Source organism: Gigantopelta aegis, unplaced genomic scaffold (genome assembly GCF_016097555.1).
Source record: "Gigantopelta aegis isolate Gae_Host unplaced genomic scaffold, Gae_host_genome ctg4359_pilon_pilon, whole genome shotgun sequence".
In the NCBI taxonomy this organism is placed as follows: domain Eukaryota; kingdom Metazoa; phylum Mollusca; class Gastropoda; order Neomphalida; family Peltospiridae; genus Gigantopelta; species Gigantopelta aegis.
Window position 1 is genome coordinate 1,357 of NW_024533819.1, and position 14,947 is coordinate 16,303.

General features: G+C 35.3%; 1 protein-coding gene across 1 annotated transcript; it reads left to right on the top strand.

Moving 5' to 3' along the window:
* Nucleotides 1-7,232: 7,232 nt before the first annotated feature.
* On the top strand, nt 7,233-13,387 carry LOC121392721 (golgin subfamily A member 3-like). Its single transcript, XM_041523823.1, has 4 exons — nt 7,233-7,692; nt 7,961-8,350; nt 9,030-9,146; nt 13,260-13,387. Exons 1-4 carry the CDS (start codon nt 7,233-7,235, stop codon nt 13,385-13,387), a joined length of 1,095 nt encoding a protein of 364 aa, XP_041379757.1.
* Nucleotides 13,388-14,947: the final 1,560 nt, after the last annotated feature.

Below are 14,947 nucleotides of genomic sequence, written 5' to 3' on the forward strand. Positions count from 1 at the left end.
GATTGAAATTGGCTTTCTTGACCAGCCAGTACTGGGTTTTAACGATCTCTGTTGTTTTCTTTTGTTAGCGTGTGTCTTCTTTGCAATGTCTTGTGGAGAAGGTAAGCTTTCTGATAAGACTGGATTTTTTCAATCATTTCTACTTTTAATTTGAATTATTTGCCAAGCACCAACGACTTTTTGTACTTATTTACCAGCTAACTGAGCTGACTCTTGAGATCGAAAGGTTATGAAAACAGTGTCCTTCGAACCGTTTTTAGTTTCTTTGTCATGAATCAATCGAATATGAGATATAGCATCGCTCAAATCTTTAAAGTGATCTTTCAAATGACGTTCGCGTACAAACCTGGGCAAAGCCGCTTCCAACGATAACACTATTACTTGGCTCCGCTATCCTTTTTGGGGAAATACCCCAAGCTGTTATCGGTTTATGAACAGTGATTTAATAATTTATTATTAATAGTTAAGTATTAAAATAAAATTATTGGCTTTGGGAAACGCCCATGCACTTCCGGTATGCTATAACGATGTATTATAACTTATTACATTGCTACAATAGCCAAAAGTAGAGTTCTTTCTGCATTATAAAATAATGAAGCTATTATAGCGAACTGCAATATACTAAACCAATGCAACAATGCTTCATCTTACAATACATAATTGAATTGTTAAACTGGATGGGTTACAAGTTCAGGAGCACCAAAAGTGAGTTAAGTGAGTACCTCAATTTTCTTTCATTGGATTTGTTATTAAATGAAAAGAATTACTTCAAAAGTCATTGGTTTAAACCTGTGTAGTTTTATTCTTTAATACTATTTATGTTTAAAAATTTCAAAATTTAAAAAATGGTGCTAACAACATGACAATGCGTCTACAAACCATTAGGCAATAATCCCTAGAAATGCAGGGAATCTCTCTCTTAAACACATACAAGGAATGGAAAAGGAGCATGAATATAAATTGACTTGGGATGAGGTACAAGTAAAGATCTGAAAAATGATTCTGCTGTCCTAGTACAGTCTGACTTTCTTTTACTTTATCTGAAAGGAAATTAATAATTATTTTAATGCACATGCAATAGTTAATTTTTGTGCAGAACATGTAATGCATAGTTATTTTTGTATCGTTACATAACTGTAATAGGAGATTGCCAAGTCCAATAATAACAAAGTTAAACCAACACTGTAATCTTTTTCTATAGATGACAAGCTGCAATTTATAACTGCATAACTTAAAAAAATGACTATAGTCCCAAAAGTAAGAAGTGGCTTAAGACAAGAATTTTTCCATAGGAATGTTTCCACAGAATGGGGACATCATATGTTCATGACAACATTAATCATTTAATGGTTGAGTGAAAAATAACTTATGTGTACTAAACTCAACTATTATATATAATCATTCCTCTCTTTTGATTGACTTCATTAATACAACTCGAGCAATTCCATGCAGTAGTCGGTGGAATATCCATGTTCACACATGTTATAGAAAGTAAAAGTTAAACTATTGACTTATCATAGGTGTAGGAACAGGGAGGGCTCAGGGCCCATGTTGCCCCCCCCCCCCCAATATTTTTTGGTATATTGTGAGGTGGTTTCACCATCAACTGATTTAGATTAGACACTTATTTCAATCCCTGATCCTCTAATACAGTTACACCTGTAGATGCACATTTTCTGTAAAAACATTTCAAAAATTTTTTGTCAGTTTAAATGACAGAAGAAGGTTTTATTTTGGTTGATTTTGAAACTACTTCATTGTTAAACTGATTTTAAAGAATAAAATGAACACCCCCCCCCCCCCCCCCCCCCCCCACCCCCCCCCCCCCCCCCCCCCCCCCCCCACCCCCCCCCCCACCCCCCCCCCCCCACCCCCCCACCCCCACCCCCCCCCCCCCACCCCCCCCCCCCCTCCCCCCCCCCCCCCCCCCCCCCCCCCCCCCCAATGTTACAATGTGCCCCCCCCCCCCCCCCCCCCAATGACAAAATTGTTTTTACAACCTATGCTTATTATGTCTTAATTCATAGTCTAATCTATGTAGCATATAAATTAATATACATTTCATGTACTTACCAGTGAAACCACCTATAGCAGTCATGCACATTCTATCATATATTTCTGTGTGTCATAGATAGTTGACAATGAGAGCCCATCCATTCAAAACGCTTAGTAATACTGTAGTTTTAGGTTCATGATCATAATTCAGTATAATGACAACTTAACCTAGGTCTTATAATGGTTCCCATGCTCCTTTTGACATGTAATCCTCACAGTGTATGTTAGTTATTTTGAAGACACATTATTTGATCTAGTAGGTTCTTTTTAATTTGTGCCAGTGTCAATTTATCTGCTGTTCCATCAATGACCTTATCTGCTCTATCTTTGGTACATAACAGCATTAGAGTATCTACAAAACAGAAAGTGAAGTTATTAATTATTCACTGCTGTTAAGTTCAGGCCTACATATGCAACTTTCTTTGTCATAAAAAATCTAGTCCAATTTTTAAAACTTTTTCTATTTCTTTTTTTTCTACTAAGCTGTGTATTAATGGTTTGTAATGTCTGCTTATATGTACATTGTAGCCTGACTTTGTCAAAAATGTGTTGTTTCTTGTTTAAATAACATCCAAGCTACATCATCTGACATTATTGCTTCAAGTAAGTCAATTTAGTTCACTATCTGGATTCTTTCATCAATAGTTGAGTTGCTTTCAAGTAGTCATTTTTTGCATGTTGTGTAGTTGAAAATGTTTCTGCTAAATGAATTTTTTTTTCCAAATGTTTTCTACAGCAGCATAGTCTTGACATGTACATAAGTCCTTGGAGAGTACTTCATTAGAACCTACATACAAATATGCATGATGCTAACAAACAAGGGAACATTTATCAACACCAATATGTAAATTGAGGCGTATTAAAATACATATACATAAATGGAAGATCAATTAGAGTGGACAATTATATTAATATGTTAATGAAATCACAATGACAAAGTATTCATTCCAATGATTATAAAACTATCCAAAGGGGAAGTTTCATTATTCATCTGAAGTTGTTGAACTGTTTGTCAAAAAAAAAAATATTTCAAACTTCTGTATGCCTTTCTCTTCCATTAAAAACATGTAAGTTGTGATACACTGCTACCTCCATATCTTTTATCAAGGAGATTTTCTCAAGCCATTGTCATATCTACATGCCAGGTGAGGTCACAATAAACTATTATATATGTATAATTATAATAGTTTATTGTTGACCTCACATAACACTGACCTCCAGACAGTGTAAAACTATCCAGTGTTATCAGACACAATGTGGTGTCACAAAGCCAACCCTCTTCTTAACTGCTATTAGAAAATGATGAAACACAAATCAATATTCACAATTTGACAAACACTAACCAACAGTGTACCCCTCACCAAACTCATCTACGGCTACCAAGGAGTTATAGCAGTTATACCATGTATTGAATCAATACAAAATATTTTTTGATGCCCAAACTTCATCATGGACCCTTGCATTTGTGTTTTAAACATATCAGGAAGTCATTATCACACATATTGTTGTATTCAGCTGACTGGGGACATCCTTGAGGTTTATAAACAATAACTGGATTCCTTTCTTTCCTTTCCATCATTTACCCAACAGTCTACGCTTGTTGCATCATTCCTATCTTTTTGCTCAGTAATTTGGTGATATGACTTTTCAATATTTCTTAAGAATCTTTTTCTACTTACTAGGTGAACTCGTTTCAGATCTGTCAACTGTCAACACTGCCACATACATTGTCTAAGATATGTTGAAATTAGACTCTTGAAGCAACTGTCCAGCAATTAAGAGTCTGACATTATCAGGTAAGTGTAAAATGTCGTAGATCTTTTGTGTGACCATAGTACCCCATACCTCAGCCATACATTTAAATGTGCACCTCTATTTTAGTGTTTTCCATAAGCTTAGCGCGACATTATTAAAAAAAACAGTCTAAACCAACGTGTTCTTATTTGTTCTAAGCAATTTGACCTAAATGCCTTAGTAGTATATAATATTGCAGTAAGAAGAAAGAGCTACAAATTATTTTTAATTACCATTTTCAATGTAATATAAGTAATTTAAAAGTGAATGTTTGTGATATTGACAAGTTTTAAAAAAACAACACAAAGATATAGTCAATCTGTTCATAAAAAATCACCTTAACATTTTCTACAACAATATAATATAAGCAAAAGTGCATCCAGTTTTACACTGTCAGGTAATAAAACTAATTTAATTTCTTTGAACACGGAGTGCCTTTGTTCATTCGGTTCTATAAGATAAACGGCTTACGTGATCAGTTTCCAATCCCTGACACATAGTCTATACTATCTATGCTATAGAAGTTGTAGCTAAAAAATTATAACAGGAGTACTCTTGACTTGTGCTGTGACCCACAGTCGTTTTTACGAGAAGGCAAAACGTAAGTGTGGCCACGCCTTACGACCTAATAAAATTGATTGAGGGTGGAGAATATGTCCACGTGATGTCACGGCTGTAGAAAGGTAACAACCTCTTCTCTGTACTTTGACAAACCCTTTTTCTTCCCCTAGGACTCTACTATTATGTCCTAATGAAGTAAATCAACTACGTTGTAGGGTTATTTGCTGATACTTTAAATCTTCAACCTGACACTACATCAGAGGCACCATCTTTCCTCAGAAGCACACGTAGCGGAATCCATCAGCCAATTCCACCCCAGTAAAGGGCCAATCCTCGAGCCTTTTATCCTTTGACTCCACTAGAGAGTCAGATGAGAGATATTGTCATTAACGTATATGGTCAAAAGCCTTCTTCAACCACTTCTGTAGTTAACCCAAATTAGCTGCGCCTGGTGTGTCTAAAAGCAGATAAAACTGATAAGAATATAGGAATTTCACAACCTCTTCAAGAAATGTCATCTAAAGCACTTTTGACACCAACCCATAAACCAGTAGATCAACCTCTACCCAGCCACCAAGTACACAAAACAGAATCACTACCAGGATTCTTTTCTGCTGAAGATAAGCCAACATTGGATAATGAACGCATGCCATTATCTTTTCCTCCACTCACAAGTGGTTCTGTTCTGAGTAATGTGCATGGCGAGACTAATCGTCCTGTGGCTTTAAATGCATCCCTCCATTCAACCGATCTTTGATAAACCAGTCAGCTCTCCTTTGCCTATATTTTCTCCACAGGATCCACCACTTGTTAGTATGTCATCACAACCTTCACTTCATAATGCATTCTTGATGCCTGAACTACAAACATTAACGACTTACCTCAAACTGAGCAGTCAACATCATTAGTGCACCAAGCAATGTCCTCTAGACCGCATGACAATGATGAAGGAGTCTTTGAAAAGTTTTAGCATTACTAGTGAGCCTGTATGTAATCGAGATTATGATATGTCACCAACCACACCTACTCCATCTTTACCAGGTGGTTTGCGTATTCCCTTTTCTTCTCCACAAATGCTCTGCACACTTAAAAACATCTCGACGTGGTGATACATCAACTTTAACTCCTGAACAGAAACTTCCACCCTCTTCTCTTCAAATACACCAACCTGATAAACCCACTCAACCAAAAGTCCTTCCCAACCTCGCCTGTTTTTAGATCAACTCCTAGGAAAGAGTTTACTGGCCACAATCTGTCATTTATAAGGATACAAGATCCACTTGAAGATACTCGAAGTGATCCTTTTAACTGTCTCAGGTTCACTGCGTATGCCAGGTCAAGCAATACGTACAATACTAAACCAGATATTACTGAGTCACCTCCTTCACTTCCAATCATGTCTAATATCAACAAGGTACCTATTACATATCGATCATTTTCTCATAATGATGGAGATGATATTTCTGGCTTAAAAGAGCAAGTACATCAGTTAATGCAACAGAAAGCTAACTTAGAGGGTCAGTTAGAAAGTATAGTAGAAGAGTGTCAAAGCACTTTAAAAGAAAGAGCTCAGTTGCAATCAAATTAGCCAAGGCTGAAGTTGAACTAGGTTCTTTAAGTGATGAAATCAAAAATAGAAACCACACCAAACGAGCAGGGACCTCCCTCAGAAGATGGCACTGACTTACAAAACAGAGATTGATCGCCTTGAGTCCACTTTAAGTAAGAAGAGGCGTGAACTAGCAACAATGAGTCGTGAAATTGAGAGGGAAAAAAGTCATGCCAAACAACTGAGCACTGATTTGATTGCTGCTCATCAACAAATAGAACACAAGGATCAGCAGCTACAAGATTTACAGACTACTAATAGCAGTCTCACTGATGCCATGAAAAAAAGGCTGACACAATTCAAGAATTAACCGGTCAGGATCGTCTCTTCAAGCAGAAGTAGAGAGTGCTAACTCTTCAAAGTCTTGGCTCCACAGTCAGTTACAAGATGCTGTAGATTCTAAGCTGAAACTGCAGGAGGAATTGCGTGCTGCTAGAACAACAACCATTGGCCAAAATGTTAAGATTGACAACCTCCAGAAAGAAAATATGCTATTTAAACAGCAAATACATGATTTACAAAACAGCATTCTTCAAGATAAAGCCAAACTTGTAAACTGAGCTAGAAGCAATTGAAGCTGATGTGCTATCTAAAAGAAGGTTTCTTTGCTGAAGTACAAGCTGATAAAGATCATTTAGAACAACTAATTCAACTCAAAACTAAACAATTTGATCAACTGAGCTCTAAACTAGCTGAACAAGAATCTACTAGAGCAGATCTAGACAATCAGCTATCAGATGCCAAGCAGGAAATTGAAACCCTTCAAGTACAAATCAAGAAATTGAACGATGGAAAGAATCGATTAACCAATGACCTCCAACAGAAAGAACCAGCAATTAGCTAGCAAAGATCATGACATGAGCGAAATAAAGCGATCTAAATCAGCACTTCAGCAACGGCTCCAACAGGCTGAGACATCTCTAGTGAGTAAGGAAGGGACACTGCAAGGTCTAAAGGATTCACTGAATATCATGAAACATGAAATGGAAACAGTGAAACTATCTAGAGAAAATACTGAGTCAGAATTAAATCATGCTCAAGAAACAATAGCACGATTAGAGGCTGATGTGGAAGCTAGTGAAACAAGAGCTAACAAATTAGAGGCAGAGCTCCATCATTTAAGAACCAAACAGCAACAGAGTGATCTCGTAACAGCTTCTTTACAGTCCCAACTAGCAAACAAAGAAAGCTGAATTAGATTGAAAGAGGCAGTATGCTTGATAGTCTCCAATCACAATCTGAAGATATACGACAGCAGTTTCATTCCCTTCAGAATCAGTTTCAGAATATTGCTAGTGAAAGTGGAGCTGGTCTTGAAGAGAAGGAACACATCATAGAACAGCTAGTGAAGGAAAGACAAAACTTGGAAGATCAAATGAGTGATTTGACAGCAAGTGAGGCACAATTGAAAGAGAGTATGGCAAGTTTAAAAGAGCAGAATGCACATTTACAAGGCCAGCTTGAATCTGCAGTGACTTCTGGCCCTAATCTTGATGACTTCAAACGTGTGTTGAAAGAAAAGAATGCTCTTGACAATCAACTTGGATCAGAGAGGTTAGCACATCAACAAGAATTGATAAAGACACAAGCAAAAGTAGCTCGAGTGGAGACAGAGCTAAGAGATACAAAACGAGAAAGTAAAAGGAAAGAGAAGAACCTGAGAGAAGAGTTAAGTACTGCTCAGGAGAGAGTTAAGGAATTACAAGATGCTTTAGATAAAGTCCAACATGACCTTGTAAGTTTACGCTTAAAGTATATACATAGAATATCATAATAGCTTATGTTGATACTATAATTAAAAACAGAACTTGTTTTGTGTTGGTAAGAGAAAAATCAGAAATTATTTCTAGTCTGTGTGTCATACTAGTACATATACACTCTAACTGTTATACTATGGACACTTTCCTTTGTTAGGTTGTACCTGAGTCTGCTATACTGAAGACACTGAGGCTCTACAATATGCACTTCAAGAGAAAGATCAAGAAATTCAATACCTTCAAGAAGCCAAGATAACACTTGAAGAGGAGAATTCAGAACTCAGAGAAAGACTTAAAGAAGAAACTGATCATGTTGCAGAGATAGAGAGAGCAAGCTGTTTAGTAGCTCAACAATTAAAAGAAAATGCACTTGAAATTGAAGATCGACTCAAACGAGAAAAAAGTGAGTTAGCTGTTGAAATAGAACATCTCAAAGGGCGTCTAGCTGGCATCAATACAGCTCAGCAATGTATGCGTGAACATGCTACTTCACTAGAGAACTCTTTAGCTCAAAAGGAATCTCAACTGACAAAACTAGCCTCAGAAACCAGTTCTCTACTAGGAGACAAAGATCGTGAGATATCAGAAACTAAACAATACTGTAGCTACTTTACAAGATAATGATAGTTATCTCAAGTCTGAGCTTGAACAAGCACTTAACGATGCTTTGTTAGAAAAACAACGAGCTGATGACATTCAAAGACAATTGACAATGAAAGAGGAAGAGCTGACACATCTCAAATTTTTACCATCAAATGAAAGAGAATTACAATCACTCAAAGAGCAAGTTAGTATGTTGGAACAAGTGAAAAACGATCTTCAGGTATGTTATATATTTAGTATTAAAAAAATACTGTTGTAGTACATGTACATTGTATAGGCTACATGTATTTTTTAGTGATTGTTGTGGTCACTTTTAAGTAGACAATTCCATGTATGGTACGACTGTCTTTATTTTTATTATAGGCTGAGGTACGTACTTTAAAACAACAATTATCCAATATACAGTCAACTAGTAAAAGTACTAGCAGAGAACTACAGGAGAAGACTCAACTTGTGGACTTCTTGCAGCAAGAATTAAATTAGCTCAGGACCAACTCCAGCAATCCCAAGAAGAAGTTAGACAATGCACATACCTTTATTGATTGTAAATATAGTGATAATTCATGTTATATTTGAAAGTAGAATAAAATTACTATATTTCACTTCCTAAGCTTTTGCTTATTAGCAATTGTTATTGCTATATTGTATAGTTAGCCCATTATCATCATGTTCAGAAAGACAGGGCCATGAAATAGAGTCCCTCAAGAAAGCTCAGTTAGCTCTACACAAATCACTCCCAACAACAGATAGTGATGATGATGTCAAAGGTTAATTGGTGTTAATATTATAATGTATCTCTAATCCCTCCTCCTCCCTCTCTTTCCCCTTCTCTCTCTCTCTCTCTCTCTCATCTCTCTTCTCTCTCTCTCTCTCTCTCTCTCTCTCTCTCTCTCTCTCTCTCTCTCTCTCTCTCTCTCTCTCTCTCTCTCTCTCTCTCTCTCTCTCTCTCTCTCTCTCTCTCTCTCTCTCTCTCTCTCTCTCTCTCTCTCTCCTCTCTCTCTCTCGTCTCTCTCTCTCTCTCTCTCTCTCTCTCTCTCTCTCTCTCTCTCTCTAACAATCTATCTATCTCATTAGATAATGGGAGATACCAGACTCAGTTAGTACAAGAAATGGGTAGTCAGTTACAAAGGGCACGAAGAGAAGGTGAAGAAGCAGCTGAGAGAAAAAGTTCAGGAGAAATATCTGTTTTAAGATCACAACTGGGTTCAAAGTCTAAGTATGTACAATACTACATGCTATACAATAAGGAACATACTTTGGTATTATATAAAATCATGATCTGTTACTATTACTGACTTTTTCTAGAACACTCAAGAATTTACAGTCATGTTTACGATCACTGAAGTGAGTCAATTCACGTAGTACTGTTATTGTAAAGATGTACTGTAATGTCAAAAGATACAGTTGCATTTGTTGTATTTATGTATGCATGGTCCAACATATATAGTACATTTTGATCACATGTGTATATTCTCTGAGTTTGAGAGCAGGTTGTGGAATTTCAATAATGAAAAACATCAACCTAATAAAACAATGTTAGGTGTGGTCTCATGTAGCTTACTCTTTTTACAAATCTCTTCAGAGTATTTCATTTTTCTTTGCTGTTTCTTCGTTGTTAGTCTGTCAAGCTTTGCTATAAAAGACATTTTCTACTGTTTTGAAGCATTTTTTGCTACAGCTAGTGAATGCTTGTATTAGAGTTCATTAATAATATGCAAATTACGTGTGACATGATGTCATGTGGAATGCAAATAGTCATTCACTTTATATAGGATTTTAGTTTACTACTTTTCTTAACTAATTGCACTCTAGCTTTTACATATTTTTAAGTGGAGTTACAAGATGTATTAAATGGTATAAATCACTTCTCTCTAGATTATTTCTAGCCTAAGATATAATACAGTGAGTCAGAGATTAAACTCAAAATTAGACAGAGTTTGGTTGGTTCTATTTCTATCAATATGGTTTATACATGACTTATGATTTATTCATTATATAGAGATGACATGGGACAGATGCAGTCTCAAATGACTCACCATTTCTCACTCACTACTTGAGTCGTACAAATCATCACAGTTAGTATAAATAGTATTAAATACAATATTTTATTAACCATATCTTTATTTTTTGCCCATCTATTTGAATAATATTTACTACTAGCATTAACTATTTAATGTATTATACTGTGGAAGTGTGGATGTAGTGTAAACTGATGTAACAAACCCTTGCCTGTTGGAATTGTTGACATTACTTATGATACATTTGTAGCAGAGCATGTACAAGAGCTTGAGCTATATTATATTGTGGTATTTTTATTGCTACATTGGATTTTGTTATACAGTGCTGTGATATCATTTATGAAATAGAACCACCTTGTCGGTCCTTGTGTGTCATACCGCAAGTGATTGTTCTGACAAGTCATTCAATATTTTTTTCTACCTTATTTTGTTTATACAATGTTCTGGTGTTGTCTCTTTTAGATATTTAGAAGATAGAATTAGAGATTTACAGCGTAGTCATAGTGACAGTGGTACAGTGTCTCCCTCTCCTACTACACCTAATAAAACAAGCAAATAACACTGGTAGATCACAACTTGGGATTTATAAAAAAATTATTTTAGTTATTACATTCTTTGTAATATTAAATCTACGTAACTATTTCTGGAATATTTATTTTCAAAATGTACTGTCAACAATGCATCATAAATTGTCTGTAGATAATATCGGAATAGAATAAAAGCCACCACATATTCTATTTGTGAGGGGGCTTGTGTGAACATGTAGAAATGTAATATGTATTAATATAGGTTACTTTCATTGGAATAAAACTGCTCAGATGCTTTACCTTCACTCCGATGGATAATTGCACAATATCTACAGTCATTAGTCAGCTTTGAGTTGCCTCTACATCTACCATCAGACCAACAACAGCAATGTCTGACTACACTTGCTGCTATGCCCGAGATGCCTGGCGTTTTTTAGCAGCAGCTGGTTCTGTCTGTATAGGCAATACTTCAAAAGAGATGGAAATGCCAAAGAAGACAGACATGCCTGATCCTGAACTGAGCAGTTAGATGGAGATAATTTTCTTCTTTTAGTTGCTGTACCTGTAAAAAGCTAATATTGATGACACTAACAACTTAACATTTTACTTTTAAGTCAAATTTTGAACTTGATTATGTAAGTTTTTTTTGGACTTTGGTTCATGACCATCTGAAATAAAAGCACCTGAAGTATTATATGAATATGCAATATCATCTTCATCTCCATCCCCCTTCATCTTGTTTATAAAATAAACTGATGGATGCTTCCATAAATAGGACTTCTATAACTAACTAAATATTTCAAGGTAAGGAATTTGCCAAGTCAACACTTTACCTTATTGATAAAAATCATAACACAATACTAGTGTGCAATACTGTATGTATTACATTTCTCAAAATAGCAACTGGGAAACCAAAGACACTTTGAATGTATTATAAAAACATCTACTAATAACGACCCCATAGATTCTTGTGATGATAGGTACCAAATCAACTGGTTTACGTACCTTTATAATATGATTCCCCAAATTACTACTAAATGGATTTCATAACTCATCAATAATTGGTAAACCTCAATAAACAACAACTAAAGAAAGAATACTAAAATCTCCTACTTAATAAAGCATACTTACTTCTACATTCTTCTTCTCCTCTTGGTATTTCAACCTTGATATTTCAACCTTGACAGTTCTGATATAATACTTTTCTTCTCGTTGATACTCACAACAAACTCTTCCCCAGGACCAAAGTCCAATCTTTTGTATCATAGAACTGCAAGCTTAGAATACACACGACTTCAGTTACCATCTTCATTACTTCTAATTACTTCAGTAGCCATAAAAACTAGAAAAACAGACAGTGATTGCATACACCTAAACTTGTTAATACTAGGCAGATAATTATTATCAATTGGAGCAAGCTGAGTTTTGAATACACCAATACTACAAATAATCCATGTAGCATGTATTAGTGGCGATATAGGATGATAACATGTTTGTCAAACAATTTAATTAGCACCACTATATCAGTGAGATATACCTCATTCTAATTGAATTGTATAATAATTAACTTTAATATCTTTGAAACTAAAGTTAAGATTGACTTCTAAAAAAATTTTTTTCAATGTCAGCAAAAGGTTACAGCAGCTGTACTTGTCATTGTGGACGAGACATAACTCAATTATATCACAAAGGTGAGAATGTTAAATAGTGTTGTTTTAATATGAAATAAAAATAAATATAAAATAAACATCTAGTTTATTTTGATGTCTTTTACGACAAATTTTAAAAATATCAGATTTGTATACATTTCATGGTGCCAGATACTATAATTTTAACGGTGTCATGCCATTTTGTCTAATCCCATTTCGTTTAATCCTATTTTGTCTAACAAAATGGAGTTTTGTCCCATTTTTGTCTAATAGTGTAAAAGGTCTAAGATAAGTGGATTAAGGCCAGTAAAGGTGATGGAATTCTAATTCCAAAGAGCTAATAATGTGAAGGCTTTGATGTCTTGAAAGTAGAGTACTTAAGAGGAGCCATTTCATACATACAATATATTGAATCAATGGAGTTTGTTACAACAACAAGAGGAGGTAGATCACTTATACACCAGGGTTATAGGTACACACTCAATCCAAGAACAGCAGATAGGCAGATATATTGAAGATGTGCAGACAGAGTGGAAGAGCAGTCACGAATGTTCATGATCAACTAGTCTCCTGCAATGAGAATCACTTCCAATGTGCAGACTCTCAGTCTCCAACAAACTTACAGGGAAGACGCTGATTTCAAGTTGTACATCCATCAATGATAGCAATTGCCTTTGTTCCCCCAGCTTTTGTTAGGTTACTTGGAGTGGACTACAAGAAAACAAGCTGTGACAGAAGTCAGTTTAATGCAGCTGGCTGCAAGAGGGCTTTCAAGAAGAAGAAGAAAAGTACAGAAACCATGAGAACAGACTGAAAGCTATTAAGAAAAGCATGAAGCAGGAGATTATATGTTACAAAGAACTTCTTAGGGCATATAGCCATTGGGTATCTTTTGTAATTAGTGTGATTTAAATCACTTTAGTTTTTAGACGAAATGGGACAATTGTACATTTTGTTAGACGAAATGGCTATAAACCAATTTTAACCCCTTATAAAACTTGCTAATTACATGTACAGTATTTTTTATGTTAAATTATTCATATGATATTTAGGTTGTGGGTGGAGACAGTTAATACCCTTCGGCCTGCCAATCAAAAGACACACCCACCCTATACCCATCAAAATCTTGTCAAAGATCCATTAATTATGTTAAGATGTAATACTCATGTTTTCAGGTATATGGGTGAGACTAATTCTCATAAATTGAAGCTTGTTATTTTATTATAGATGTCCTGCAGTCTTTGAAATCCTTTTAAAACTAGCAGCTTACTCATCAGCTTCTTGCATGTGGCTATTAGAACACGCCCACATTCTTAATTGTACAACCATAGCAATGCCAGAAACATCTTCAGGTATTTAATTCTTAGTCTCACTCCCATACTGTCCAGTCTTATTCCCATACTGTATGTTCTAATCTCATACCATGCAGTCTCACTCCCATACTGTACATTTTTAATACAATATTGTTTAGTCTGAATTACATCTTATTCCTATACCATCCATTCTTAATTTTCATACTATGTTAGCCTCACTCCCATACCATCCAGTCTCAGTCCCATAACATTCATTCCAATCCCATACCATTTCCTTATTCCAAAACAATCCAGTCTTACTCATTCCTATACTACCATTACTTTTCATTGTGTTCATTGTAATCCCCAATAGTTCATCTCATGTTACTCTAGGTCAACAATTAAATGGGCAAGAGAGGGAGGAGCTCAAAAAGCAATAACAACAAACAGTTGCAAGAGATAGCATGATACAGTTATTATTAGAAATATGTCTACCTAATGACAAGATAAAAAGTAAGAGATCAATAAATTGAAATGTTAATGATAAGTTTGTCTGTCAAATAGGATGCAGCTGTTTTTGGTCCTCTATTAACATCACTTCAAGAAATTCAGTGTTTATTTTGTTTATATCTTCATCAGGTTTTGAAGAGAGAGAGAGAGAGAGTGATAATGTTGTCATTATGATCACAGGTTTTCATTTCTGAACCCAGTATGGTCAAACTAATACATTTTCAAGACTATCCTCCACAGTTATTACCATAAATGGTGTCTGGTGTTCCATCAATGCACATTGTGATGGACTTTATGTCTGAAAGTTAGCGGGAAAAATAGCAGGAAAAGAGTTTTGTTTTTTAATATAATATTAATAATGATTAATAATCATTATTATAAATTTGTGGTAGTTGGGTGATAGAAAATCTATTAATCCATGCATTTACAAAAGTGGCCATTTGTCCAGGTGGATTTGTTGTATATCAAAAAGAAATGAAAATGAAAGTACATAAATAAGATGAAAGTTCCCACCTCATAAGTAGCTAATGTAGACATAAATAACAGAATTGATCTTTGAGTTAATCATATAA

Bases quoted from the DNA above. Each gene is read 5' to 3' on its own strand.
- LOC121392721 (XM_041523823.1), top strand. From the start codon at position 7,233: ATGCTTGATAGTCTCCAATCACAATCTGAAGATATACGACAGCAGTTT. The intron at 8,351-9,029 runs GTGAGATATCAG...TATATTGTATAG, and splicing joins TCTACTAGGAGACAAAGATC to TTAGCCCATTATCATCATGT. The intron at 9,147-13,259 runs GTTAATTGGTGT...TTGTTCCCCCAG, and splicing joins TAGTGATGATGATGTCAAAG to CTTTTGTTAGGTTACTTGGA.